The sequence below is a fragment of the Ammospiza caudacuta genome, chromosome 1 (genome assembly GCF_027887145.1).
Source record: "Ammospiza caudacuta isolate bAmmCau1 chromosome 1, bAmmCau1.pri, whole genome shotgun sequence".
Classification (NCBI taxonomy): domain Eukaryota; kingdom Metazoa; phylum Chordata; class Aves; order Passeriformes; family Passerellidae; genus Ammospiza; species Ammospiza caudacuta.
In genome coordinates, this window is record NC_080593.1 from 3,228,576 (window position 1) to 3,253,962 (window position 25,387).

At 44.6% G+C, this 25,387-nt stretch overlaps 1 protein-coding gene across 1 annotated transcript in view; it reads right to left on the minus strand.

Annotated features, from left to right (window-relative positions):
* Nucleotides 1-3,321: 3,321 nt before the first annotated feature.
* The window catches only part of VIPR1 (vasoactive intestinal peptide receptor 1), a 69,884-nt gene continuing 47,818 nt past the window's right edge, over nucleotides 3,322-25,387 (minus strand). Inside the window, exons 6-12 of the mRNA XM_058817830.1 lie at nucleotides 20,718-20,871; nucleotides 17,686-17,746; nucleotides 15,321-15,390; nucleotides 10,022-10,113; nucleotides 4,968-5,097; nucleotides 4,325-4,366; nucleotides 3,322-3,598 (exon numbers count right to left, since the gene is read on the minus strand). Coding sequence (XP_058673813.1) covers nucleotides 3,407-3,598; nucleotides 4,325-4,366; nucleotides 4,968-5,097; nucleotides 10,022-10,113; nucleotides 15,321-15,390; nucleotides 17,686-17,746; nucleotides 20,718-20,871 — 741 coding nt within the window. The 3' untranslated portion in view covers nucleotides 3,322-3,406. The remainder of the gene's footprint in view (nucleotides 3,599-4,324; nucleotides 4,367-4,967; nucleotides 5,098-10,021; nucleotides 10,114-15,320; nucleotides 15,391-17,685; nucleotides 17,747-20,717; nucleotides 20,872-25,387) is intronic.

Sequence of the window (25,387 nt, forward strand, 5' to 3'; positions counted from 1 at the left end):
CAGCTCTGGCATGCTGATATACTCCACACTTTTTGAAGGATCCCCTCAGCTTAGGGAAGATCCCATCTTCAGGTTCCTGTGCAGAACAGCCTGGTGGGGAATGTGACAGGCTGCAGAGGAGCCTCTGGTGAGGGTAAATATCCAGCTGGGGTTTTTCCCTGTCACATCTCCAAAAGGCAAACCTTTCCTGGCTGTCTTTGGCATATGGCTGGTGCTGGCTTGGGTTAGCACAGGGCTGGAACACAAAAAATACTGCAAACACACAAATTTCCTGCAAATGGAGAGGGAAAGGGAGCACAAGGAGAGGAAAGGGAAGAGCAGAGGGAAAATGCTCAGTGTGTCTCACAGGATGGCTCACAGGCCTGGAACAGATGGGAAGGGATTCCCTCACATCCCACAAAGGAGGCTGCTGGCAGTGGTGCTGCACTTCTGCTCCACAGCTCTGTGCTCCAGCTCCTCTGCTGCTTGGCTGGCACCTGAAATTCCAGTTCACACCTCAGTGGATGCATTCCCAAGACTGGGCAGTCTCTCCTCTGCAGCCCATCAGTTTTGTTGGGTATAAATATTTACCATGGCAGATGAACAGGGAGAATGGCTTTGCAGCCTGATGGATCCAATCTTTCCCAGACTGACATTGCTTCAGAACTCTGAACCAGTAAGACAAAGCATTTTACACCAAGTGGAACAATTTGGGAGCTGAGACTGAATTTTCCCTTGCTTCTTCTGGGCTTCTTTGAAGTTAGTCATTCGCCTGGAAAAATGAAGTCAAATCCTTGCTTTGAACCAGGCACAGCAGCAGAAGTGGTGGTACTGGGGGGATTTCTCCAGTGTTTGCTGGGTGAGTCCTAATCCAGGTCTGAAAAAGCTCAGCAGAGCAGCACAAGCACCAAACACAAAGAGAATCACAGAATATCCTGAGTTAGAAGGGAGCCACAAGGATCATCGAGTCCAACTCCTGGTCCTCCACAGGACAACCCCAAAAGCCACACAAAATGCCTGAGAGCATCATACAAATTTTTCTTGAACTCTGCTCAGGACCACTTCAAAGGTTCTTGCTTTTGAGAACCTTCTGGATTTTAATGGGATATTGTTTGAGGGGTGTCAAGGCATAAAGGCTTCAATTCAAGAAAAGTGGGAAAAATTGGAGCATCCTCTTGTTTTCTCTGCATTTTGGGAATCAGTGAGCTGCATTTTGGTGATCTCATGGCACGTCAGAGTTGGATCCTCACTGTTGATGTGGGCTCAGTGCAAAGTAGCCATAACAAAGCTGGCTCACACCTGGCCAGCCTGGGATCACCAGCACTGTAATTCCAGGAATTTTCATGTCTTCCTGATGTTTTAGGACCTACAGGCTGGGTAGCCATGTGACAGGTCTGAGCTGGCTCCCTGCAGACTCAGGACTGCACCTTTGCCCGTGGTGGATCACAGTTCCTCATGACTGCAGCCCACCACACTGTTATCAGTCCTACACCTGGATGAATACTTTGGGAGAACCCAGCTGAGCTGATAACAGGCTCTGGGAATGGTTATGGATGGAACACTGCCCTGCCAGGACTCAGAAAGGAGCTGGATCTGCAAGTTCTCCTCCTGGGCTCAGTGTGGTTTGTTGGCATCCTTTGCTTAGGGCCAATAACCCCCAGCCCCGCCAGGCTGCAGGTGCTTCCCTCCATTGAACTTTCATTTCATTGTGGAGAAATAAAGCAGAGAAACTGAGATCTCTGAGCTCTAAAAGAGGAGCTCACCTCCCTCTCCAGGTGTCTGTGTTGGTGACCCAGACACTCCTTCACAAGGACATGTTTTAGTAGGATGGCAGTAGCCCAATTACTGAGGGTGCTCATGAGCTGGGCAGGGATTTCTCACCCTCAGCATAAAACTTTTTCAACCCCACTTGATGCAGTTGAGTGGGGCACAGACATGAGCATCTGTATCCCTGTATTTTGAGTTTGGGACTCTGGGGTTGCCTCAAATGAGCAGGACTGGGCTTTAACATTTCTCATTTGCCTCTCCACCACAAAAACAAGAATTAAAAAAAAAATTCTCCCTTGGTTTTAATGGAATCCATGTGCATTCTTCAAGTAGGAGTTGCCCCTGTGTGGAAACTAAAAGGCCTTCAGAAAAAAGGTAAAATGCACACACACATCTTAAATATCTAGCAATGCCTTCACATAGGATGAAAGTTTCCCAGAAAAGCTGAAGAAGAAATCCATTTAATAGCTCCTGCACTCCTTCCTCCCTCCTGGAGTGCCAGTTGTGTGCTGAGACAACCTTGTCCTGATGAAAGCAATTTCACCTGCTGCTGTGACACTCATTTTTTTTCATCTGGAGAGTGGCTCCTTATGGCAGCTCTGACTCAATTAAGGATTACAGGGCCCTGTACTTCCCTTTCCTGACAATGTGTGCTAAGCAAGTGCAAATGAATTACAGCCCAATTATTTCCCCCTGATCCCTAATGAGCCTGGGTGCATCCATGCACCGAGATCTATGGGACAACTTAAAGAGAATGAAAAAAACACAGCCGTGCTCTGCTTTTGGCATCTGGCCCTGCTTTTTATACATGCAAATCGAGTTTCCTGTTCATGGAACACAATCAAGCAAAACACCATGTCACCAACACAGTCCTCATGCTGCTCCTTCTCAGTGATCTGCTCTTCCACAGGGTTCCTGGAAAGCTTCTGCTCCCAAGGGTGGTGGGGAAATAGCAGAACACACTGGGGCATCCTCTGAGGGGCTCTCCTGGTGCTGCAGCTTCATCTCCACCTGTGTAAAATGTGGGGGCCATGTGCTGGCCTCTCCCTTCCTGCTCACGTTCCTCCTGTCCCTTCTCCCCATGTCCCCAGCACCGTCTTTGGTGCTGCATCATCACCTCTTATCCACAGGAATTTTGGCACATTCATATGTTTGGTGTTTTTTTTTTTTTTTTCCTGCTTCCTGCCTCTGTCTCTCCTTTACTGGCTCATTTTTTTAGAAAAAAAGTGCAATTTGTCTGAGAGATGCCAGTTCTGGTAAAGCCACCAAGGACTGAGGCTCTCCCTCCCTTACCCCCAGTACTTCATTATTTATGTCACACCAGCATCTCCCAGGCTGTCCTCAAGCAAGTTGGACAATTCCTCAGAGTTATCAATCCCTGAGGGCTTGAAACTGAAGCTTAAGTTGGACAATTCCTCAGAGTTATCAGTCCCTGAGGGCTTGAAACTGAAGAGTGAAAGGCCTGAAAAGAGGAAGAGCAAAAGCGTTCCTCTGCCTCTTGGCTCGTCCAATCTCATCCTGGACGCCAGCGGCTCTTCCAGTTGTGTGTCCTCTGTTGGCTCATGTGGAGCAGGTCAATTCACAGGGGTTTCTCATGGGATCACTGATTCCCGGGGATCCTCGTGTCTCAGTTTGGGATGCTCAGTGCCTGGGCAGCCTCTCACACCAGGGAGAACTCGGCCTGGAAGCCGGAGCAGCGGCGCGTCTTTGGCGAGCACTTGGTCAGCATGGAGATCTGGGTGCTGAAGTTGGTGCCGTTGCTGCCCAGGGAAGGGTGGTGGTACTTCATGTCCGAGCCCAGGAACCGCTCCAGGTGCCACCTCCGCCACTTCCTCTTGAGCTCGGCTTGCACCTGGGCATGGGAAAGAGGAAAGGCAGCACAGGGCATCACTTGGTGTTTCACAGAATTCACAGAGGGACCAGGTTGGAAGAGACCTTCAAGGTCATCGAGTCCAACCCAGCCCCAACAGCTCAGCTAAACCCAGGCACCCAGTGCCACATCCAGGCTTTGTTAAACACACCCAGGGATGGGGACTGCACCACCTCCCTGGACAGCCATTCCAGAACTTCATCAATATTTTATCACTTTTTCTTAATACCCAACCTAAATTTCCCTTGATGCAACTTGACACTGTGTGTGGTCACATTTCTCTTCACAGAGAAAAGCAAGGCACAACTTCCCAAGGATATTTCTGGGAATCGCAGCGAGGAACCTCAGAGAAAGAAAGATCAATTCTTATCTCAATTTCTGCTCCTCTTGTTCACAAGTGGAATGCACTGTGGAAGATTTTTTACCTGAAGGGAACTGGTAATTGGGTTCTGGTGTGTTTTGATTAATTGACCAATTGGATCCAGGTGTGTGTGTTGGGACTGTCACTGACAGTCAGGAGATGCTGTGCAGTTGAGTTGAGTGCTTGTGTAGATTCAGTTTAGATGTAATGTAATATAGTGTAATGTAGTACAGAATAATCTAGTATAATAAAGTAATTAATCAGCCTTCTGATACCACTCTCCACATGCATTCATTCTGTTCTAGCTGCAAACATTAACCAAAAAAACTCTGATGGTCTGGTCTCACCTCTCCATTGAGAAAGCAGTACAGCACAGCCACCACAAACCCCTGGGGAAAGGAGAAAACAGGATTTTAGCACTGCAGACAGAGTGTAGATCCATTCATCTCCCAAAGGAGAGATCACACAACCACAGAGTTGTTCAGGTTGGAAAAGACCTCTGAGGTCATCAAGCCCAACCACTCCCTCAGCACAGCCAAGTCCACCACTGGCCCGTGTCCCCAAGTGCCACATCCGCACAGTTTTGGAACACTTCCAGGTGCCAGATGTGCAGTGATAATGATGCAGACAGGGTTGTTAATAATTTACCACTGAATGAAACTTGCTGCTCGGAGCCCCATCCACCCTGGCTTTGGACATGTCAGTGATACTAAAACAGAACTGAATTGTTTATTTTTCTCCTTAAAGTATGAAAAAACACAGAGACATCAATGTAGACAGGAACATTTTCTTTTAATTTCCTAAAATGAGGGAAGATAATCTCCTTCTGGAAGGCAAAACATAAATTTATCTTTCATCCTGGCCAGGCTGGAGTGAGTAGATTTTCCACAAAGGTACAAGAGCAATATGGGGCATGTCCAGAAAAAAACCCCTGTACAGCTCTTTGCATTTCTCCCGCTGACAAACCTGGTGACCCAAATGGTGGCTTACCTGGAATGACCCAACCACGAGCTCAAAGACCAGCTTCACTTCTGCTTTGAAATTGTCAGGGAAGAAAGCAAACATGATGTAGTGAATGCCAAAGAGAGGGATCAGCAGCAGAGTGGACTTGGCCAGCCTCCTGTTGGAAAGACAAACATGAGCCACCAGGGGAGAGGGAAGAGGGTAAGAGGTTGAGGAATCCTGCAGCTGAGCCCTGAAATAAACCTTGAAAATTTATTATTTCTCCCTGTCCCACAGACTGCAGATGGCTGGTGATCTCAGACCTGGTGGCACCATAAAATGTGACATTTTTATTCCCAGTAGCTCCACTGGAGGTATTTCTTTCTCCCTCCTCTCTTCTTCTCCGCCCACCAGAGATCTTTTTTTCATCTCCACAAGCTAAATCATCATCTACCAATGTCTTTGTTTGCCTGGGATTTCTGAAAATTACAGCTTCTGGGAGGAAAATGGTATGTTTAGCTGGGAATAATGACAGGCTACCGCACAATGAATGTCTCCAAAGGAGGGGGATGAACAGTATTAGTGCTTAATGGCATCATGCTGGGTAATCAGGGGTTTAATTAGGAAGAGATGATAATGTATTAAATGTAATCATTATTTGAAAAGTAGCTGGCAGAAAGAAAATGAAATCAAGGGTCTAAGGATGCTTGTGGGGGTTTTGTCTCCCTTGGTCACTCCTATCTTGTGATATCTCCTCCTCTCTCAGAGGCTTCTGGATGGAATAAATCTATGGGATTTGGAATAATATAATATTATTTTGGAATAATATAATAAAATAAATGGGATGTTGGAAATATTAATTTTTCCACCTGCAACCCCTCCACCTCCAAAGCCTTATTAGGCTCAGACCTCTCAGGCCATCTTCATTTATTTGGTGTCGCAGACATTTCTCCACAGAAATCCTTTCTTTCAGATTTCTGCGTCTTCAAGAAGCCAGAGGCCCCCGAAGAGAAGGTAAACAATTATTATCAGCTGCTGTAGAATGCAATAAGATTCACCTTGATTAACTCATTTTCTATGTTTATCATTAAAAGCCAATCATCAGTGCAAGATAAAAAACTGAATCCCTAAACACAACTTTGTTATAGAATTCTTTTCTATCTATTCTTAGCTAGCCTAGCTGCTCTGCAAAACCTCTCTCTATATTCTATTAGTATAACTATAATGTATTATATCATATATTAATAAATCAAGCCTTCTAATTCAAGAAACAAAATTCACCATCTCTCTCTCACCAGCAGCGACCCACACAGGTCGCTGTAATAATTTGGCACCTGCAGGAGCCTACTGGGAGGCTGATGTGGCAGCTCTGTGCAGAGGATGCTCATCCCTGTGCCTCCCAGAGCCCCTCTGTGGCTCTCCCTGGCTCTCCTCTCAACAATAAGGCTGTGATTGGAGGCTGTGGCTCATCCCAGCAAAATGAGGGCCTGCAGGGAGATGAGGAACTTTACAGGAGTTTGCCTTTCTCACATCCCTCACTAGCAGGCACATCCCTGCTCATGGGGATCCAAAATCAGAGTTCTCTGTGGAACATCAGCCTAGAGGAGGAGATGTGGTGCTACCTTTGTGTCCCACATTGACAGAGATGCTGTTTGCAACTTCCAGTGGGAAGAGAAAATTTCATCTGATCATTGCAGACAATACTGGGCCCTTAATTACAATATTTCCCCTCCTGGCTGGACTGTGGTGATGAAAAGGACATAAATGACAAAACTTGAGCCTTCTCCTTCAATTTGCACACCTCACACCACTCTCCTGCTCCCAACACTGAGCTTCACCAGGTACTGAGTTTTAGATTTTATTTTGCCATCAAGAAAAGGGCTCTGTGATTTTTTTTTTAAAGACTCCACCACGTAAACACTGCACACAGGAAAATCATCACCCAGTCCCAGTGTCATTTCTCCCAGGAAGCTCCAGCCTGGCTGTGCAGGAGGCAGAACTGCTTGGGGGATTGTCTGAAATTGGTTAAATCTGCTGGAAACCATGGATTCTCAAAACCTTCATTACTCTGATTCCCAGCACATCCCAGACCTTCACTGTCTGACTTGTCACACCTGGTGACAGGTAATTTTAGGAGAACATGTGTCCATTAACCTGCATGAACCTGCTCCTGTCCTTGGGACTGGGCAAGAGTGAACCAACATTTCAGTCATGCTCCTTGAAATCATAATGGAAAAGTTACTCAGAAGAATTTAATGACAATATTGATCCACAGACATGGACAGAATGGAGAGATGAATTTTGCTCCAGTTTTCTGTGGCAGAAGACAAATTCCATTTGCCTGAAATATTGCTGTCCCACTCTTGCGCATGTCCCTGTCATTTCCAGAAAACTGCTTGGGGAGACTTGTTTTTACAGCTTCCAGCACATGAAAGCCCAGTTCCCTGCCTGCAGCATTAATGAGGGAGTCAGCAGCACACCTGAACTTCCAGCCTGCAGCTAAGCTCAGACCTTATGGAGTTGAACAGTGCTGTCAGCAGGCTGTGTGTGTAGAAAATAAACAATATAAAATACACATGAGAAGGAAGGAGAAATGCAAATGAGCTATCCAGGATGCTGTTAGTTTAAAACAGATTTATCTCAGATTTGGCAGGAGGAATGCACACAGAATCACAGAGTCATTTGGTTGGGAAAAGCCTCCCAGACCATTGAGTCCAACTGATCCCCACCTTGTCCCCAGCCCAGAGCTCTGAATGCCACCTCCAGGCCTTCCTTGGACACCTCCAGGGATGGGGAGCCCACAGCCTCCCTGGGCAGCCCCTTCCAATGCTTCACAACCCTTCTGGTGAAGGAACTCCTCCTGATGTCCAACCTGAACATCTCCAGGCACAACTTGAGGCCATTTCCTCTCATCCTGTCACTTGTTGCCTGGGAGAAGAGCCTGATCCCCACATGGCTCCAACCTCCTTTCAGGGAGTTGTGGTGAGCAATAGGGTCACCCTGAGCCTCCTCTTCTCCAGGCTAAACACCCCCAGCTCCCTCAGCATTTCAGCAGCAGTTTTCTGCTAAGAATTGTTGGATCCTGCAGTCAAACCCCAGAAGTCTCCACAGATTTCTGCCTAAAAGTAAAATTCTTGGGACCACACTGAGAACTCACTTTGGTGGGATCTAAACTTAAATTTCAGACAATTAGTATTTGTTTTCCTTGGAAAGTGTGGTGTCTTGTACCTGCTGCACTGAATTCAGTCAACAGAGTTTTCCAGATGTGGCTGGTGGCCAGGTGCCATTGTAAAAGGGGACAAGTGTCCCATAGGTCCTATGTCCTGTGTGACAGGTCCATGCAAGGATTGGAAGTGTCCTAAAGCACCTAATGTGGCTTGGAAACCTAAAATTTTAGGGCCAGGTTGGAAGGAGCAACCTGGGATAGAGGAAGGTGTCCCTACCCATGGCAGGAGGTTAGATGAGCTTTAAGGCCCCTCCCAACCCAAAATGTTGTGGGATTCTATAATTTTGTGAAGTGAACAACTGATTCATTCCCTAGGGGAACTGAGCCATCTTTGCAGGTGGTGAAGGAAGGTGAGGATCTGTGGATGTCAGGATCAGTTGTCCTTCAGCAGAAGCCCCTGTAGAGCAGGTCAGTGAGGGGAGCTCTGTGTTTTACCAGCACGCCCTACGTGTGTTTACAAGGCAAAAAGAGCTTTCCTGGCAGCTCCACCTCACTGGAAAATGTGTCCTGAACCCAAAGCCCAGCATGACCTCTGAGATAATCTGGGCACAACTCATCAGGTGCATGTTGGCAGCACTTCTGCTGAGGTGACAGAAGCTGGCAGTGCCAGGACAATGCTCAGTACTAGAAATTTTTTAAATATGCTGATTTAATCTATACACCTGCTGTAAACCTGGGGTGTGAAGATAAAATTCCCAACTGGAAATCCAGAAGGGCAGGTGGTAGAAAGCACAGGGTCTGGTAATGTAGGTGTGTTGTGATGACAGAAAAATAGGTAATTGGCTTTGGTTGCTGCCAGGAAAATTAAAGTCAAAAACTGGCATTTCCTTTCATAAATCTGATAATCTCTTGAGGTAGATGAAATGAATAATTCACCATCACCAGAGAGAAAGTCTCAGTACTGAGGCTGGGCAGGATTTAAGGAACATATTGTTACTTTTTTCCATCCTGCAGGAAGATGAACTGAGATTCTTCACGGTACCCAAAAGCACAGCTCCCTCAGAAGACAAAGATTTACAAGCAGCGACCATGCAGACACTGGACTCTTTTATTGAATTCTTTTCTATGAAACATTTAATAAATATCAAGGATAGCTGAAAAGCAGAGCCAGAACAGTGGGAAGAGTAAAAAATAACCTGGTCTGGACTTTTATTTTATTTGTATTGAAGCCAGAATAAATCTATGCAGATAGACATTTCTTTCACTCCTAAAATACTGCAGCTGAGACCAGCCTTGGCCACTGAGAGAGATGTTGATCTCTCTTGCATGTTGTTCATTGTATAAAGCCCCATTAAGGTCAACCTCATATCCTTGGAATAAAAGTATTAAGTCAAGTAAAACTTCTAAGCCAGTGATCTTTCTCAACAGAGAAGAGAAATGTATTGAGTTAATCCAATCTTGTTTAGAGATCTCTTTTAGGATGAGGAAAATTTGTCACAGATCCTACTGAATGGTAATTTTCTAGATCTCTTCTTTTTTAAAAATGAGGATCAGGAAAAAAAGGCTTTATACTGTGGAGAGCAACTTTTTGTTTTACATGAGGGTCTTTCTGCCTTCAGAATCAAATAAATATTAAATATTCAAAGAAAAATTATATTTGGCTTCATGATCATTATTATTACTCTCATTTCTTCATCATTAATCCCAGGAGAAATCCATCTCACCTGCCACAAACTGACATAAAACCTGACCAGCTCTTTTAGTAAATGCTCCATCTCCTGATTTCTAATCTGCTTTAAGCAATTAAAATTAATTGATTTTGATCAGTGCAGACAGATGCAATCATGAAACAAGATGCAATGAAGAATTATCAAGCAGTCAGGCAGGTTTCCCAAAAAACACTTTTAGGATAGGGTTGGGAAGGTCTGGGACTTACGAATATTGGCTGGTTTCATTGTGCCCAACATCTGGGGAATGCAGCTTCTGGACTAAGATACGGATGATGCAGATGAAGAGGATGAAGTTCACCTGTGGAGACGGGAAGAGAGGGGTAAAACATCAGCATTCTCCTCCAGGGAAAAGAGCCCATCACTAAAGCAAAACTCCTCTCACTGGAATGATTTTTGCCATGGAAGGAGCTGCCGTTTAACAAGCCATGAGCAGAGAGAGCCCCTTCTCTGGGGCAGGGAGCACATGGAAAACCGACACAGGATGATGGCATCTTGGGCCTGACATCAGCCTGCTTGGGACTTCGTGTCATACATCCCAAGTATGATGATGTCAAGCCCATAGAGCACAGCTTTGCACGACGTCCTGGAGCGCGCGCGGGAGGAGCCGCGCGCGGCGCCCGGCGGCTCGCCAGGCGGTGTAGCAGGCCCTGGGTCTAGAAGCCTAAAGATAGGAAATGCCAAGTCATGGTGAATGGGCTAAAAAGACCCCTTTCTGCCTTTTGGAACCCCTGTTTGTCTCTCTGTAACCCTGTAGGTCACTGGCAAGGCGGTATAGCAGGCCCTGGGTCTGCAAGGGCCCTGTGGTGTGCAGAGACCTAAAGATAGGAAATGTCAAGAGTTGTGAATAGCCTAGAAAGACCCTTTTCTGCCTTTTGGAACCCCTGTTTATCTCTCTGTAAGCCTGCAGGTCCCTTTCCTTTAACCCCTGCCATTGGGCCCTTTCTGATCCCCCTGTACCCTATATAAAGGGCTGGTTTAGCCTGGTTCTGGCAGAAGAGCTGTCACTGGAACCCTTCTCAGAAGAACCAATAAAGACATCTCTGTGGAACTCCAAATGGCCTTCTCCTCTCTCTCCCTGCATCTGCCTGCTGTGGCACCCAGCAAGCTGAAGGGCTGAAATCACAAAGAGCTGATAGTCACTAAAGAGATGATCTCGCTTCAGCTTGTGTCCTAGGGTGATGTTATGACGCTTGTATCCCCATCCATGTGTTCTGGTTATGCTGGATATTATGTTCTGTGCCTTCAAGACTGGCTCTAAAGAGTGAATGTTTTGTTTTGGTTTCTTATCAGCTGCTCCCCCACGGCTGGTGGGACACACAGACAGGGCAGTACATAGTGCTGCTTTTGCTTTTTGCTTTGCTCTCACTCTTGCTTCTGCTTTGCTTCTGCTTGCTCTTGCTTCTGCTCATTAGCTAGTTTAGCTAAACAGTCCAAATTCCTTCCTGGACTGTTTTTCCTTTCCTTTTTTGGACCAAACCTGCTCCGGACTGGGACCTGGGAACACCAATAATTTGCACCTTGTGGCTGCTGCAGCTGCCCCAGTGCCGGAGGGACTGATAACAGAGTGACCACCACCAAGAAAGACTTTCTGAATTTGTCATCTTTTTCAGAGCAGTGACAGAGTGGTGCCATCCAGTATTGTTCATTTTGTGTGCTGGGGGTGCTGTGCCTGTTAAATAAACAGGTTCTTTCTACTCCTCTCCAAGGAATCCTTCCCAAACTGTTGGGGAGAGGGGCCCTGTGGGTTTGCTTTCTGGAAGGGTCCCCTTTGGAGATTCTCTCCCAAATTTGCCCTAAACCAGGACAGCTTGCTAAGGTTGCCTGTGGCTGAGAACTGCCTAGGAACTCAGACAGTCTCCCGAACAGGACTGTGCTATCTGGGACCCAGCAGCCTGCTGGGGACACCCTGAACCCAGCAAAGGCCGATTTAAGGCAGTGGCATGGGGCCATCTGCTGAGCGTGGTGAGCCAGGGAAACCAAACCAAACCAAACCAAACCAAACCAAAGCCGGTCAAAAATTGGCATTTCCTTCCATAAATGTGAGAATCTCTCTAGGCAGATGAAATGAATAATTCACCATCACCAGAGAGAATTTCTCAGTGCTATGGCTGGGCAGGATCCACTCCAGCAGGCCTCTGCTCAATCCTATTTGTTGCCATAGGATTCAGGTTTTATGTCTTTCAGATCCTGTACTGCTTTAGGGTATAGATCTAAAACTCCATAGCCTATCAGCTGCTGGTCTGCTGTTTTATTCAGATAAAACAATTCCTCTCTGGTCTGAAACTCAGGGACACCTGACTGTCTCAGGCCCTCAAAAGTATAAACAGAAGTGAGCAGACTGGGGATATATGACTTCATTACCTGAAGCTGTAATTGGAGGATTTGATGCCTTGGGTTTTAGGGTTTTTTTGGTGTTTTTTTTTTTTTTTATTTTTTCAGGTTCTGTGCTGCTTTAGTGTGTGGGTCTGGGTTTCATATTAGGGGATGGTGGGCTCTCTTCACAGTGTAGGCAGACAAAACAATTCCTTGTCTAGCTGGGGACCAAGGACATATGATCCAAATCTCAGGCCCAAGAGCATAAACAACGTGGGCTGAAGAGAGAAAAAGGAGGATGGGACTTTATGGGCTGGAGCTGTGGCTGGACAATTAACTCCAAAATACAAATGAGCCAGAACTTATAAAAATATGAGATCTTGTGACCAAGCCCTCTTTTGCTTCCATCTTGGAGCCATCTGGGCAGGGCCATGACTGTGGCTTCAGTACTGCCAGGGTGTGACTTTTGAAGGCTCTTCAGTAAATATCCTCTTTATTCCCCTTAACTCTGCCTAGCGTCCTTTCCAGCTGTTTAAGACATCAGTATAATCCCTGGTATGTAAATGGACCAAACTTGTAACTGTATAAAAAACTCATGACCATCATCCATCCTGGGTGTAGCCCCTCTCAGAGGTTTCTGACTGCCCAAGGTGAACCTTTGAAGGCCTTTAATAAATACCCACTTTTATTCTCTTAATGTTGTCTAGCCTCTGTTTCAGGAAGCCACTCCAAGGCATCATATTTGCCATGTTCTTTCTTGTGCAGCAAGGGACAGACCTCACCAAGGCAGCAGGGAATGTTCCCTCCTGGGATGTTAGACCAGAGCAGCCTGGCTGATACCCAGGTTTTAGATGGTTCTTTTCACCCCAGAATCTCACAGTGCCCCACCAATGTACTCAAGCAACGTGAACCTTATTTAATAACAAAGGTGTAGAGCTAGGAATGGGAATGTCCTGATGGCACAAACTGAATGCAAATCTGCTTCTTTTAAGGTCCTCTCTGTTGAGTCATCCTGTTACTCATGCAACACAAACAGAAAAGCAATGACAGATTTCTGGGGACTTAGTTCAGCTACGGTTTGGCACACAACCTCTTTCTTTATCCTTTCATGGTCAGTGAATGTGCAAATGATTCTGGTTTTTAGAGGCTCAGCAGCTGGAAGGGATTGTGTTAAACCAGCCAATCTGATTCCCTGCAAAAATAGATGATAAGATTTCTTCCAGCAATTCCTACACTTATCACAACAATAGATGAATAAAACAGACTGAAGCCCATCTCTCAAACAGACACTTTTTTCAAAGCCTATGAGTGATTGGATATCCATTGCATTTCTTGGTTATGATGCACTGCTTAATCACTTCTTACCTACTTTGAGCAATTTATCACAGTTTCTGTTTGTATTTATTTCCTTAAAAAATGGTTTGTGTGTCTGATTTGGTGGGAAGTGAAATTTATTAGCCCGAAACCAGCATTATCTAGACCAACAACACTAATGATCATTGATAACACACAAGCTGCTGCAAGAAAGGCAAGAATGAAACAATTAAATTCTGACTGTGTTGGCTTGGAGAGGTCAAGAGCAGAGTGGAGTGTGTATATGGGCCTGGTATAACCTTGGAATTCCATGGCAGAAAATACAGGAATCAGGATATTGGAGAGTTGTTTAGATTACTTTTTATCCCTAGAATGTAATCAAAATAATCAATGTGTTCTCAGTGTTTAACACCTTGTACACAAGATATATCTCCTGAACCTTAAAGATCCTATAGATCTCGTGTATGTATTTCTTCCTTGTACACAAGATATATTTCATGTACCTTAAAGATCTTACAGATCTTGCATATGTATTTCTTCCTTACACTAAAATATCAGCTGTATTCCCATGGATTTGGAGGAAATGCTGCATTACCCCCTGGAGAAACCTGCTGTTCATCAGCCAGTGGCTATCATGCCCTTCATTTAGGAAAGATTTATAGGATATTTGCTAAAGGAAAATCAGGAACTGCTGGGTAAATTCTGTTTGGCAATGAGGAAAAGATTTATTGTCCGAAAGAAAATACAGACCCATTGATCTGAGGAGAATAAAAAGGTGTGTTTTTTGACTGAAAGCTTATCTCAGGCAAGGGAAAATGCTATCTATAGCTTTCCAGGATGATATACATATTTGGAGATGTGTCATCTAAGTACTATATTTCTTTCCAGCGAGGTAAACAGAGCAAGATGTCATTACTGAAACTTTCAGTCTGGAATTCCTGCATGATAAATGCTACAGAAAAACAGAAAAAAGTCTTCTTGTAAAAGTCATAATGTACATGGAATAAGATGGATGTCTAAGGAAAGATTTCTGTTTAAAAGAGATATATTTGATTTGATTTCGGTTGCATTTTCTTTTTTGCTTCCCTTCCCACATTGTTAACTTCATTTAAGAAAACTCAAAACTAAGTTTAACTCCAGTTCATTTGATCTTAAGGCTTGGAACCATGCCCAACAGAGCAATGTTCAACAAGGATGGAAGGACCCAGAGATCCTGAGAAGTGTCCTGGTTCCTATGGTCAGGATTGATCATATCCAGAGAATGAAAATAAAACACTTCTGTTGATTTTTCTGGAAATTAGCCAAATTTCCTCAGAACTTACTCCAAAAATACACAGCTGGAATGCAACTCTGTACTGCATGAAAGAGGCAAATTCCTGAGGGAATTCATCTACTCCCTTTTTATCTAAGTGGAAATTCATGGTAGGACTCATGTTAATTTGTAGTGTTGACATCTACAACTGAACAAGTCATCCTGGTCAGCTCAGAGAAACAGAACCCCTCCTAGAATGGGTCATCTGGTGGAATTCACTGATTCCTGGGGCAAAATGAGCTTTTCCTGGATGTCCAACCACATTTCTCCATCTCTCCATGGTCGCCACCCCACCAAGGAGATGGAGGTGGTCAAAGCTACATCAAATCAGCTCCACCCTGGTGGACTGGCCCTTCAAATTCCTCCTGCGGTCAATGCTGCAGGTAAGGGTGCTTATCTACAGGAGGAATTTCCTTATCTTAAAGCAGACGTTCATTGTACAGTGTGATTTTACCTGGCAGTGCATTTTCCATGGGCATTTAAGGACATTTCTCAACACCCCTTCACCCCTCCCCAGTTAGGACTAAAGATGGCTTTGCAGCCAGCAGAATGTGCTGATACTTTACCAAAATAGACACCAAAATAGGAGTTTTAATGATCCACCAGAATGGGGATTCCACTATTTCCTCCCAGCACCTAAAAAGAAACAAAGCCAGACTTTAAACATCAAGCACAACAAGCAAGCAGGTCTGTAGCTTTCTCTTTTTTCCCTAAAAGCTCAGTTTTGCTAGTCTGGGTTGTGAAGAGGACTAAACCTTGTGTATGGACTGGGAATTGCCAAAACTTGCTGTGAGCACTGGTAGGTACCAAATATCCCAGAAGTAATGTCAATTTTTTTCCTCTTGGCCATAAAATGGGCTGGAGGATGTTAGGCAGGATGGATATGGGGGTGGATGGTGATTTTTCTTAATTTCTCCTACACTGAGCTCTGCTGCAGGGAAATTCTATGGAAGCCATGAAAATCTATCAAAATCTATGAAAAGATTCACCAGGGCTCTCCACCATTCTGGATGGAGGGGGTTTGATAAGCACAGAGCAATTGGCACCAGCAGAAAAAAAAAAAAAAAAACAAAAAACCATCACATCCTTCTGAAAAAAATACCAGCCAGTGGTGGGGTTAGTCCCATAAATCCAGCAAGCTGCACCTGAGCTATGGATGGGGTTAGAAGAGTTAAAAAAGGGTCCAGGGTGGGATTCATTTCATCCTGAAGCCAGAGCTGTCTGCACACACCACCCCTCACCTGGGACTGCATTTTAAAGCCAAGGAGGAAATGAGAGGAAAGGACTGACATGGAAATGACTGATATTGCTTGGGACACCTTTATCTGCACAGCCAGGTGACAGAAGGTGCATTTTTAGGAAAGCATTCATGGAAATTGGGCTGCTTTCATGTAAGAATGAATTAGTGGTGCCTACTGCAGACAATTTCACCCAGATTCAGCTCCTCTAATTCCAAATATTGGCAGGGAAGGCAGGAGGAGATGAAGAGAGGCACTTTTAGGGCACAGTTCCTCAGACCTATATTAAGCATCAACTTTAGGGTGATAAAAATTGCACTCTGTGGACTACACTGACTGAATCTGCCCTAACTCTGCAGGGAGATGGAGCAAATTTCTCACATACAGATGCTTCCAGTTAGGTGTGTGCTGCCCTTTCATTTAGAATTAAAGTGGCCCTAATTTTGTCTAGTGCACTTCATTTTTGAAATAAATTGAGACAGCCTGAATGAAGGTCACTTGCACTTGGAGTTAGAATGTTTAAATAAAGTCTCAGTGTTATTTAATAAATCTTACCTAATTAGGGTTTATTTCCTGTAATTTTTCTCTCCAGATAATGAAAAAAAAATCTGTGTAAGGTATTAATACATTCTGTAAATTCATGCTCTGTTTTACTCAGCACAAAAATGTAGGGCTTTAAAGCCCCCAGAAAATGCAAAGAATTCTGTATTTTTATTAAGAATTTTTGGAGCTTAACAGGAATATATAGCAAGAAAAACTGGTATCCAGAATGGTTAAATGCTCCTGTCTCTGTCTCATTGTAGAGGCTATTTATTAACAGAGTAAATAAGGTCAGCTTTATGCAGATAGAGTGAAACCATAAAGGAAGTGAGCTGCCCTCAGGAAATGTGCTGGTGTGACTATAAATCAAAAATGCAGTGAGAAATCTGAGCTGCTTCTTGTAGTGAAAAAGGGGCAAATCAGGACACATTTGGAGGGGAAGAATACATGGGAGAAAATGTATTTAACTCCAGGATGCAAATGCAAGAAGTGAGGGAATGCACACTGAGGACAGAATCAGCACTTGATTCTGCCTCTCTCTGGGGTGTTTTCCTATAAACCCCTTTCCAATTACTGCAGTCTGACTGCTTGAATAAAAGCAAGAATGAGGATTTCGGGATCAAATCCTCTTTACTTGCACATATCCTTGGATAACTGTGGTGTCTCATTTTCTTAGCTGCACTCTATCTGCTTCTTATACAAAATATCAAAGGCTGCTGCTAAGTTAAAAAGGATGAAGAATAGATCCTAAAATCTGCTTGAGAAAAAAGAGGGAAAAAAGAATTTTTAGCCTTTTCCTGTGGGAGAGAATTGGGTGTGTTTATAAATTCCCTGCATGTTTAGGGTCAATTCTGCAAAGCTCTGCTCTGAGCATGGGGCCAAATGCAGCCATCAAGGTCTGCTGACAAATTCCCTGCAAATATCCTGGTCAAGGCACTGGGAAGTAAAGAGGGGGAGTGATTAACTTAAAATGACATTTCAGGGAGACCTTGGAGAGTTTCCTGGCTCTTGGTGGCAGAGGAGAGGTGCCACTGCTGTTTTTTGGGTTGCTAAGGCTGCAGGACTTTCCTTGGCCATTTAAAGGATTTATAAAGAAAAATATAACTGATATAATTTCCTTATAAAGGAAATATAGCTGAGTGCACAGGCTTACCCAACATCGAAAAAGTAAATCCTGACAATTGTCCAGGCAGTGATGAACACAGAGGGGGCACCTGAGGAGAGAAGAGATGGTGCTGCTGTCAGAAACCATGATCAAAAGGTTCCCTGATTTCATTGCCAGATTATTTAAAATCTGCCTCTTTTCTCAGGGCTGCTCTCCCTCCCTCTGCACCTCTCCTGAGTGACTGAGGGGTGCCTTCCCTCAGGGGTGGGGAAATACTTCACATTTTCAACCCTCACACGCCAAACTGCCATCGCTGCCTTTCCCTCCCTGTGGCTATGCAAGATCAGCTCTCTGGAACTGCTCCCAGCACGCTGAAATTCCTGTTGAAGTGCCTGGAAAAACCTTCCAGGGGTGAAATGCAAGGAACAGGGGTCACTTGAGCCACCTACAGTGTGGACACCTGTGCCTGAGGAGGTCACCACAGGCTCTTTTCAGCATCAAGGAGCAGAATTGTGTGTTTCTCACACACAGGTCATCCAGCTACATTAAATGCTTGATTTAGAACAATAAAAATGAAATATCCCTGGACTCTTTTGCCCTGTAAGGGAGCCTGGAGTGCCAAATTCACAGGTGAAGCTGCCTCTGCTCCTCACTCCATGATCTGCCACATTTGGGTGTTTTTGTCCCATCCTTGTGCTGGCTCTTTTCTCTCTCTTATCTTTGACTGGATTTAGGTTGGAAATACTCCAGGAAAGACATGTCTCTTTGCTCTGTGTTACTCACAGATTGTGTACACGTTATTACCAGTGATTTCCAAGTGCAATGGTACTAAAACCAGTAAAAACTCTAATTAGTGCATCCAAATTATTAATTCATGCATAATCCATTCCAGACCCATCCCTGATGCTCTTGAAAACGATGGATGACTGAAAGGCCAAAATATCCCTCAAGCACTTGCCATGTTCTGGAATTGCCCTTTTGCACCCAAGCAACCTCAGGACACATTAGGAGAGCAAGAAATTTCCTTTGATTTAAATCATTACCTTCATGCATTTTTCTTTAAAACCTGCCAGCTCTCCAGTGCTGAAATAAAGAATATCTGGAGCACGAGGTGAGTTTAGCAAAGGTCTGACCTGGGAAACTGAAACGAGACCTGCTGCCATCATCCCTCCTTCTGCCCAGGGCATGGAGAATCATCTCTGCTTTGCAGTGTGAAGCCAAGCATAGCTCCTGCCACTTTCAATGGAAGTTACTCCATGGATAATTGAGCAAATCCTGAGTCCTGGCATGTCCCTGGACATGGCACAATTTTATTTTACCTTTTCTTCTCAATATTCTTCCTTGCTCTAATTATTTCTGCTTCAGCTATTGAGAGCAGGCAGTAGAAAGTTATTTGCTTACTTAAACATAAATCTTCAACTACATGGTATGAAAAGGGAAAAAAAATCTGTTTCCTTTTTGGAGAAACAAAAGAAGTTGATCTGGTAGGATTAATTTGCATAAGTCAGCAATTCAGTGGTGAGTTGCTTTGTGAAGAGCTTAATTCTCTCTTCCTTACCATTTTTCTAATTTTATTTTGCTATTTTATTTTATTTTATTTGAATTTTTAAATTTTTTAAAATTTTATTTTATTTAATTTTTTTATTTTCCTTATATGATTTTAGTTTAATTTTATTTGATGTGTTTAAGACTGGATTTGCATTAAGCTGGAGAAATCACCAATGCAGTTAGCAGAAGGTTATCAGCATTAGCACACAGGTGATGGGATCTTAGGGCAGCTGGCTGGCCTGAATTCAGTGTCAGGTTCAATCCAGTTCTACTTTGCTGGGATCCATCCTTACAACTTAAGATCAATCCATGATATCAAATTTGGAATTCTTTCCCAATATCCAATCTAAACCTACTCTCTGTCAGTTTGAAGTCATTCCCTGTGTCCTGTCCCTCCATCCCTTGTCCCCAGTCCCTCTCCAGCTCTCCTGGAGCCCCTCCAGGCCCTGCCAGGGGCTCTGAGCTCTCCCTGGAGCTTCTCCTCTCCACGGGAACATTCCCAGCTCTCCCAGCCTGGCTCCAGCCCCTGGAGCAGCTCCATGACCTCCTCTGGAGTTGCTCCACAACCTTCTTTTTTGGGGACACCATGGCCGGCTGCATCTCTGCAGGTGATCTCAGATGAGGAGAGCACAGGGACAGAATCACCTCCCTCAACCTGCTGGTCACGTTTCTTTTGATGCAGCCCAGGACTCAGTTGGGTTTTTGGGCACTTTTTGAACTCATGTCCAAACTCTCACCCACCAACCGTCCCAAATCCTTCTTGCGACTTAGAGGGGCTGAGTGCTGCCTACAACATCTGTGCTAGGGTGATGTTATGATGCTGTATCCCCATTCCTGTGTTCTGTTTATGCTGGATATCATGTTCTGTGCCTTCAAGATTGGCTCTGAAGAGTGAAATTTTTTTTTTTTGGTTTTGCTATCAGCTGCTCCCCCACAGCTGGAGGGGCACACAGGGCAGTACATGATGCTGCTTTTGCTTTTTACTTTGCTTTTCACTTTGCTATTGCTCCTGTTTTTGCTTCTGCTCATTAGTTAGTTCAGCTAGGCAGTCTAAATTTTCCCTGGATTGTTTTTCCTTTCCTTTCTTTGGACCAACTGGAACCTGCTCCGGGCTGGGCCCTGGGAACACCGAGAGTTTGCACCTTGTGGCCTACCCAGGGCCTACTCTGGGCAGCAGCTGCCCCAGTGCCGGAGGGACTGATAACAGAGCGACCATCCCCAGAGAGACACTCTGAATTTGTCATTCTTTTCCAGAGTGGTGTCACCGGGTACTGTTCATTCTGTGTGCTGGGGGTGCTGTGCCTGTTAAATAAACAGGTTCTTCCACTTCTCTCTGAGGAATCCTTCCCAAACTGCTGGGGAGAGGGGCCATGTGGGTTTGCTTGCTGGAGGGGCCCCCTTTTGGAGATTTTCTCCCAAATTTGCCCTAAACCAGGACAACACCTCTGCCCCACCTGAGTGCCCAGGTATCTGTGCTAAATTCCTGCTAAAATCACCAGTGAAGATCCCCTCCTGGAGGAGGAGCCACGCACCCCAGCCGATCAGGATGTACCACCAGAAGTATTTCCTCTCCGAGAAGAAGGAGATGACCAGCAGGGTGTGAAGGTACAACCCCTCCACCAGCAGCCAGAAGAAGTTGGCCATGACACAGTACTGGAAGAAAACCATCATGGCCTTGCAGCCCACCTGGAAGAGAAGAAATGAGCAGTGGTGAACTGCTGGAGCCCTGGGTGCTGAGGATTTCAGATTTCTGTGCTGCCAGGCACTGACCCCCAAGAGAACACTGCACTGACCTGAGGCCGTGGAGAAGCTTCCAAAATGGAATGACAGAACTGGGATTGTGGGTGTGGAGTTTGAGTAGAAGTGTGTGATACCACAGGGTGGAAAACTTAAGAGTTGAATGTTTTAGAATATAGTGATAGATATAAAGCAAAATGGAGGTTTTAAAGCAGAAACTGGTCCTTCTTCACCTTCTTCTTCATGAGCTTAAGTAGTATTGTGTAATTAGATAAAAAAATCTGCATTACAGACCATGAGTAGTTAGTTTTTAAGTTAAAAGTAAAAATAACTTGTGTCATTTCTTGATTAGACAATTTATACTTAAAAATATAATAAAAAATATACAGCTCCATTTTTAACTCATTAGAAATAAGTACTATTAAACTCACACTTTATGAGACTGTAATGTAAATAAGAACTAATAAACATCTGAGTCCAAACAAGAAATGCCATCTCACACATTTAATCCCAACCTTAACAAAAAAACCCCCAAAAAACCAAAACCAAGACCAAACCAAAACAAAAAACCAACAACAATAGTAAAAAAATCCACATAGTGGTGCCCTGTGTTAGGAACAGCAGCACATTCCCACAAGAAAGAAATTTCCACCAAATTACCAGTGACCCTTGCTCTGGGTGTATCTTTGGGGTTGCTTTGTGCAGCACCTGAACTCCTTATGGAATGAATTCTGTGGTGAAAAGTCTACAAGAAGTTGCTCCTCTTTAGGATAAGAAGGACTGGGATATGTGTTTTTAAAATAAAGGATAGGCAGGAGAAGCAGGGCAAGCACACAAAAGCACGCAGAGGTTTTATTGCTCTGGAAGGGGAGAGATTTGAAAAGGGAAGGTGAATTGTTTACCTTCAGGAAATGAATAATTAAACACAGTAACTTGCTGTGTGGAGATTTCACTGCAGCTCAGGTAATGGGAACAGTTCCCTTAGCAAATAAATAAATACAAACAGAAATTTCTGACACTTAAGGGCAATTTCTGACACTTGGCACACACTGCATCATTACACATCCTCGAGGCTGGCTCAGCAATTGCCCTGCTGCTTTCAGTGGGTCTGCCTGGGTGGCACCCTGCATTTTCTGGGGCAAGAGTTTGCTCAATCTCTGGTTGGTGGCACTTCCCTGGTGTCCTGCACGTGTAGCATGTTTAATTTAGAGCAACAATTTTAATTTAGAGCACCAGTGACAAGACCCCGTTTTCCCCTCTACTCCTCCCCTGCTGAAAGCAGTTGCTACGAAACACTGGTTAAAAGAAGTGTGGGAAGAGTATTTTTCAATGCCACGTGTTTTGGGAGGAACTGTCCCCACCCCCACCCCTAAACCCACCAGTGTTTGGCCCTGGGGACCTTGCTGGGCTCCTGATAACCATCTGGAAGGTAAACTCCCTCCCAACTCAGAATATTCTGTGCGTGACTTCAGGGGCTGCCAGGGAGGGAAGGTGGCACAGGGCTGGGCTGGCAAGGCTGGGGATGCAGCAACCTCATCCCAATGGCATCACTGTGGCATTCACATTTTCTGAAAATCTTTTCACCCAGGATTCTTCTTCTGGGAAGCTGAGAAGCCTCAGAGAAAAGGAAAACAATTCTTATCTCATTTGCTTCTCCTGTGTTTTGCTCCTTTGGAATGTGTTTGGAGATTGTTCACCCACAGGTGATTGTTCCATTGGATTCTGCTGTGAGTTGTTTTCACTCTTTGGGCAATCAGGGCCAAGCTGTGTTGGGACTCTGGAAAGACTCAGGAGTTTTAATTATTATCTTTTTAGCCTTTTGTAAGCATCCTTTCTGTATTCTTTAGTATAGTTTAGTATAGCATTCTTTAATATACTATAGTATTATAAAATAATAAATTAGCCTTCTGAGAACATGGAGTCAAATGCATCATTCCTCCCTTTGTTGTGGATCCCAGCAAATACAACACATCCCCACACCCTTGGTTTCTCCCTGATATTGTGTGCACGTGGCTGTGTGACACTGCCACCCCTCCTTCCTTTTCCCCAAAGCTTGCTTGGTGTGTCTGCAGCCAGCAGGGATCTGTGTGTGAGTGAATTCCTTCATGGTTTCACTTTTTGTGGGTGTTTGGCCCTAATTCAGCAGCTCCCAGGTGAGACATTGTTGGAACCCAGGACATTCCTCTGGCTGCCCTGGATGGCTCAAGACACTGGCAGGGGGCTCAGAGCCCTTGGCACGGAGTCACAAACACCTGTGCCTTTGATTTTAGCCCATGGAAACAATTACCAACTTTGTGTGAGGAGTTACAAGCCACAAGGGTTTGAGTAGAATGATAGTGAATTTGTCACAGGATGAAAAAGTAGAATTTTGGGGATTTAGAATGGGGGTTCAAGAGGCAAGATGGAGGAATCTGAGCATGTCCTGTTCTTCTCCTTCTTGGCCTCCATCTTCTGCTGTGATGGTGGCACTTTTGGATTGGTTTAGAGTAGAGACAGACTGTCTAACATAGGTGATAGGTATTGGAAAATTATTGTAAATAAAGTACAGGTAGTTTTTAGTATAAAAAGCCAACACCACCCCAAGGGCGGTCACTGTGTCACAACCCGACCTGCTGGACAGATCTCAGTAGGTCAGAGAAAGAATGTCATAGATAAGAGAAAATAAACAACCTTGAAAAGCAAAGCCAAAGAACCTTGGTTGTGGGGCTGGGCAAAAAGACTTTTTAATACCTCAGGAGCCATTTAGAGCACACAAAACCCGGGAAGACACGAGGTTTGAGGGGGCAGATCTGATGCATCTCAACCACCTGCATGTAAAACAAGGATTTCCTTTGGGGACTGTGCACCAGGGGATCACTTCTGGATGGTTGCACTGAGCTCATGGCAGAGGCAGGAGCACAGCACAAGGGAAGGCTGCTCACAAGCAGTGCACGTGGTTTCTGCCCAGCAGGAAGGGAAAGGAAATCCCTCAGGAAGGGATTTCCAGCCTGACTTTGCAGAGCTATTGCTGCACAGACAGAAAGCTGTGCTGAACTCAAGCTGTGGCAGCAGAAATTGCAGATCCAAAGCCATTCCCTCTTCTCCCAGCACTGGCAAACATCAATTTTGTGGCAGTCTCTGGCCCTAATTCCTCCCTTAAAGGGGTGGTGACTTGTCACAAAAGCTGAGGTGGATCATGGTTAGCAGTTGGATCTGATCATACCCTAGGTCTGTCCAACCTTAATAATTCTATAATTTAAATTAATTAATTTATTTTATTGTTTTATTTTTCCATGCACATGGGCAGCAGCTGGGTTTTGGCAACTTCTTCTTCTCTTCCTGGGTAGCAGATCAATTCTTTACTCCTGGCTGAGGGATATTTGCTTATTTGAGCAGTTCCTACCATTCTTGGAATTTTTGGTTTTACCTGGAGAAAAGACCTTTTTGTGCAGCATTTTGAGTGCATGGCAGTAATGCCTTGCAGCCAGGGATCCCCTGTGGCACTGGAAGAGAGCTGGATGCACTGTCCTCTCCTTAAAATTAAATAATGACATTTTTCCACTGTCTGGGCTTGCTAGTGCTGCCAAAAGTGGGTAAGTTTAAAGCAGATTTCCATGAGAGTTGCAGTTTTATTGTTGATGATCCCATTGATCCTTTTTGACAGTGGCACATTTGGAAAACAGCCCTTCCTGGCTTTTGGAGACCTTATTCCATGCAGCACTTGGTAATGGGTCTCCACCTTCCTGATTGATTAAATTCAGCCTCAGAGAGGCTGGTTTAATGCTGGGGAATAAAATCCTCCTTTATGTAAGATATCTTACCCTTTAGATGACAGGCACAGGGCAGAGATGAGCCATTACATCTCTAGAATTTATTTTTTTCCATAAAGAGCAGAGCTCACGATGTGTCACTGTTGAAAGACCAACATGGGCTATTTTTAGAGAAGACATTTTCAAGAGAAAAAGCTGAATTACATCACTGCTTTTGCTATTCTCTCTTCTCCCACAGGCTCATTTACAGATTATTTCCTTGCCTTTCCTCAGGGACCTTGCTCTGCTCGTGTCCACAGCAGATGTGGCAGTGAGATGGTTTTTCCCTTGGTTTTGTGGCTCCTCTCTTGTTCATCTCTTTAGAGCTGCATTAGGGATGTGTCATTTGCTTTTCCCATGAAAATCCTTCCCTTTCCACGTGTGTTTCCAGTGGCTGAACTTCAGGGAGGGCTCTGCCTCCAGCCAACAGGCACTAGGCTCTTGACTCCTCCTGACAAACTCTTGGAGCCCAACACTTTTGTGCTTCTCTGCAGATTCCTCAGAGCCAATAAGAAAATTTAATTTTTAATATTGTAAAAGAAAAGATTATTTCTATTGTAAAAAAAAAAAAAAAAAAAAAGATGATTTGCTTGAGGATGGGGTCTGTCTTAGACCTGCTCAAGGGCTTTCAAGAGGAAGAACCAAAGAGAAGGGACACAAGGGTGGGGACAAGAAGG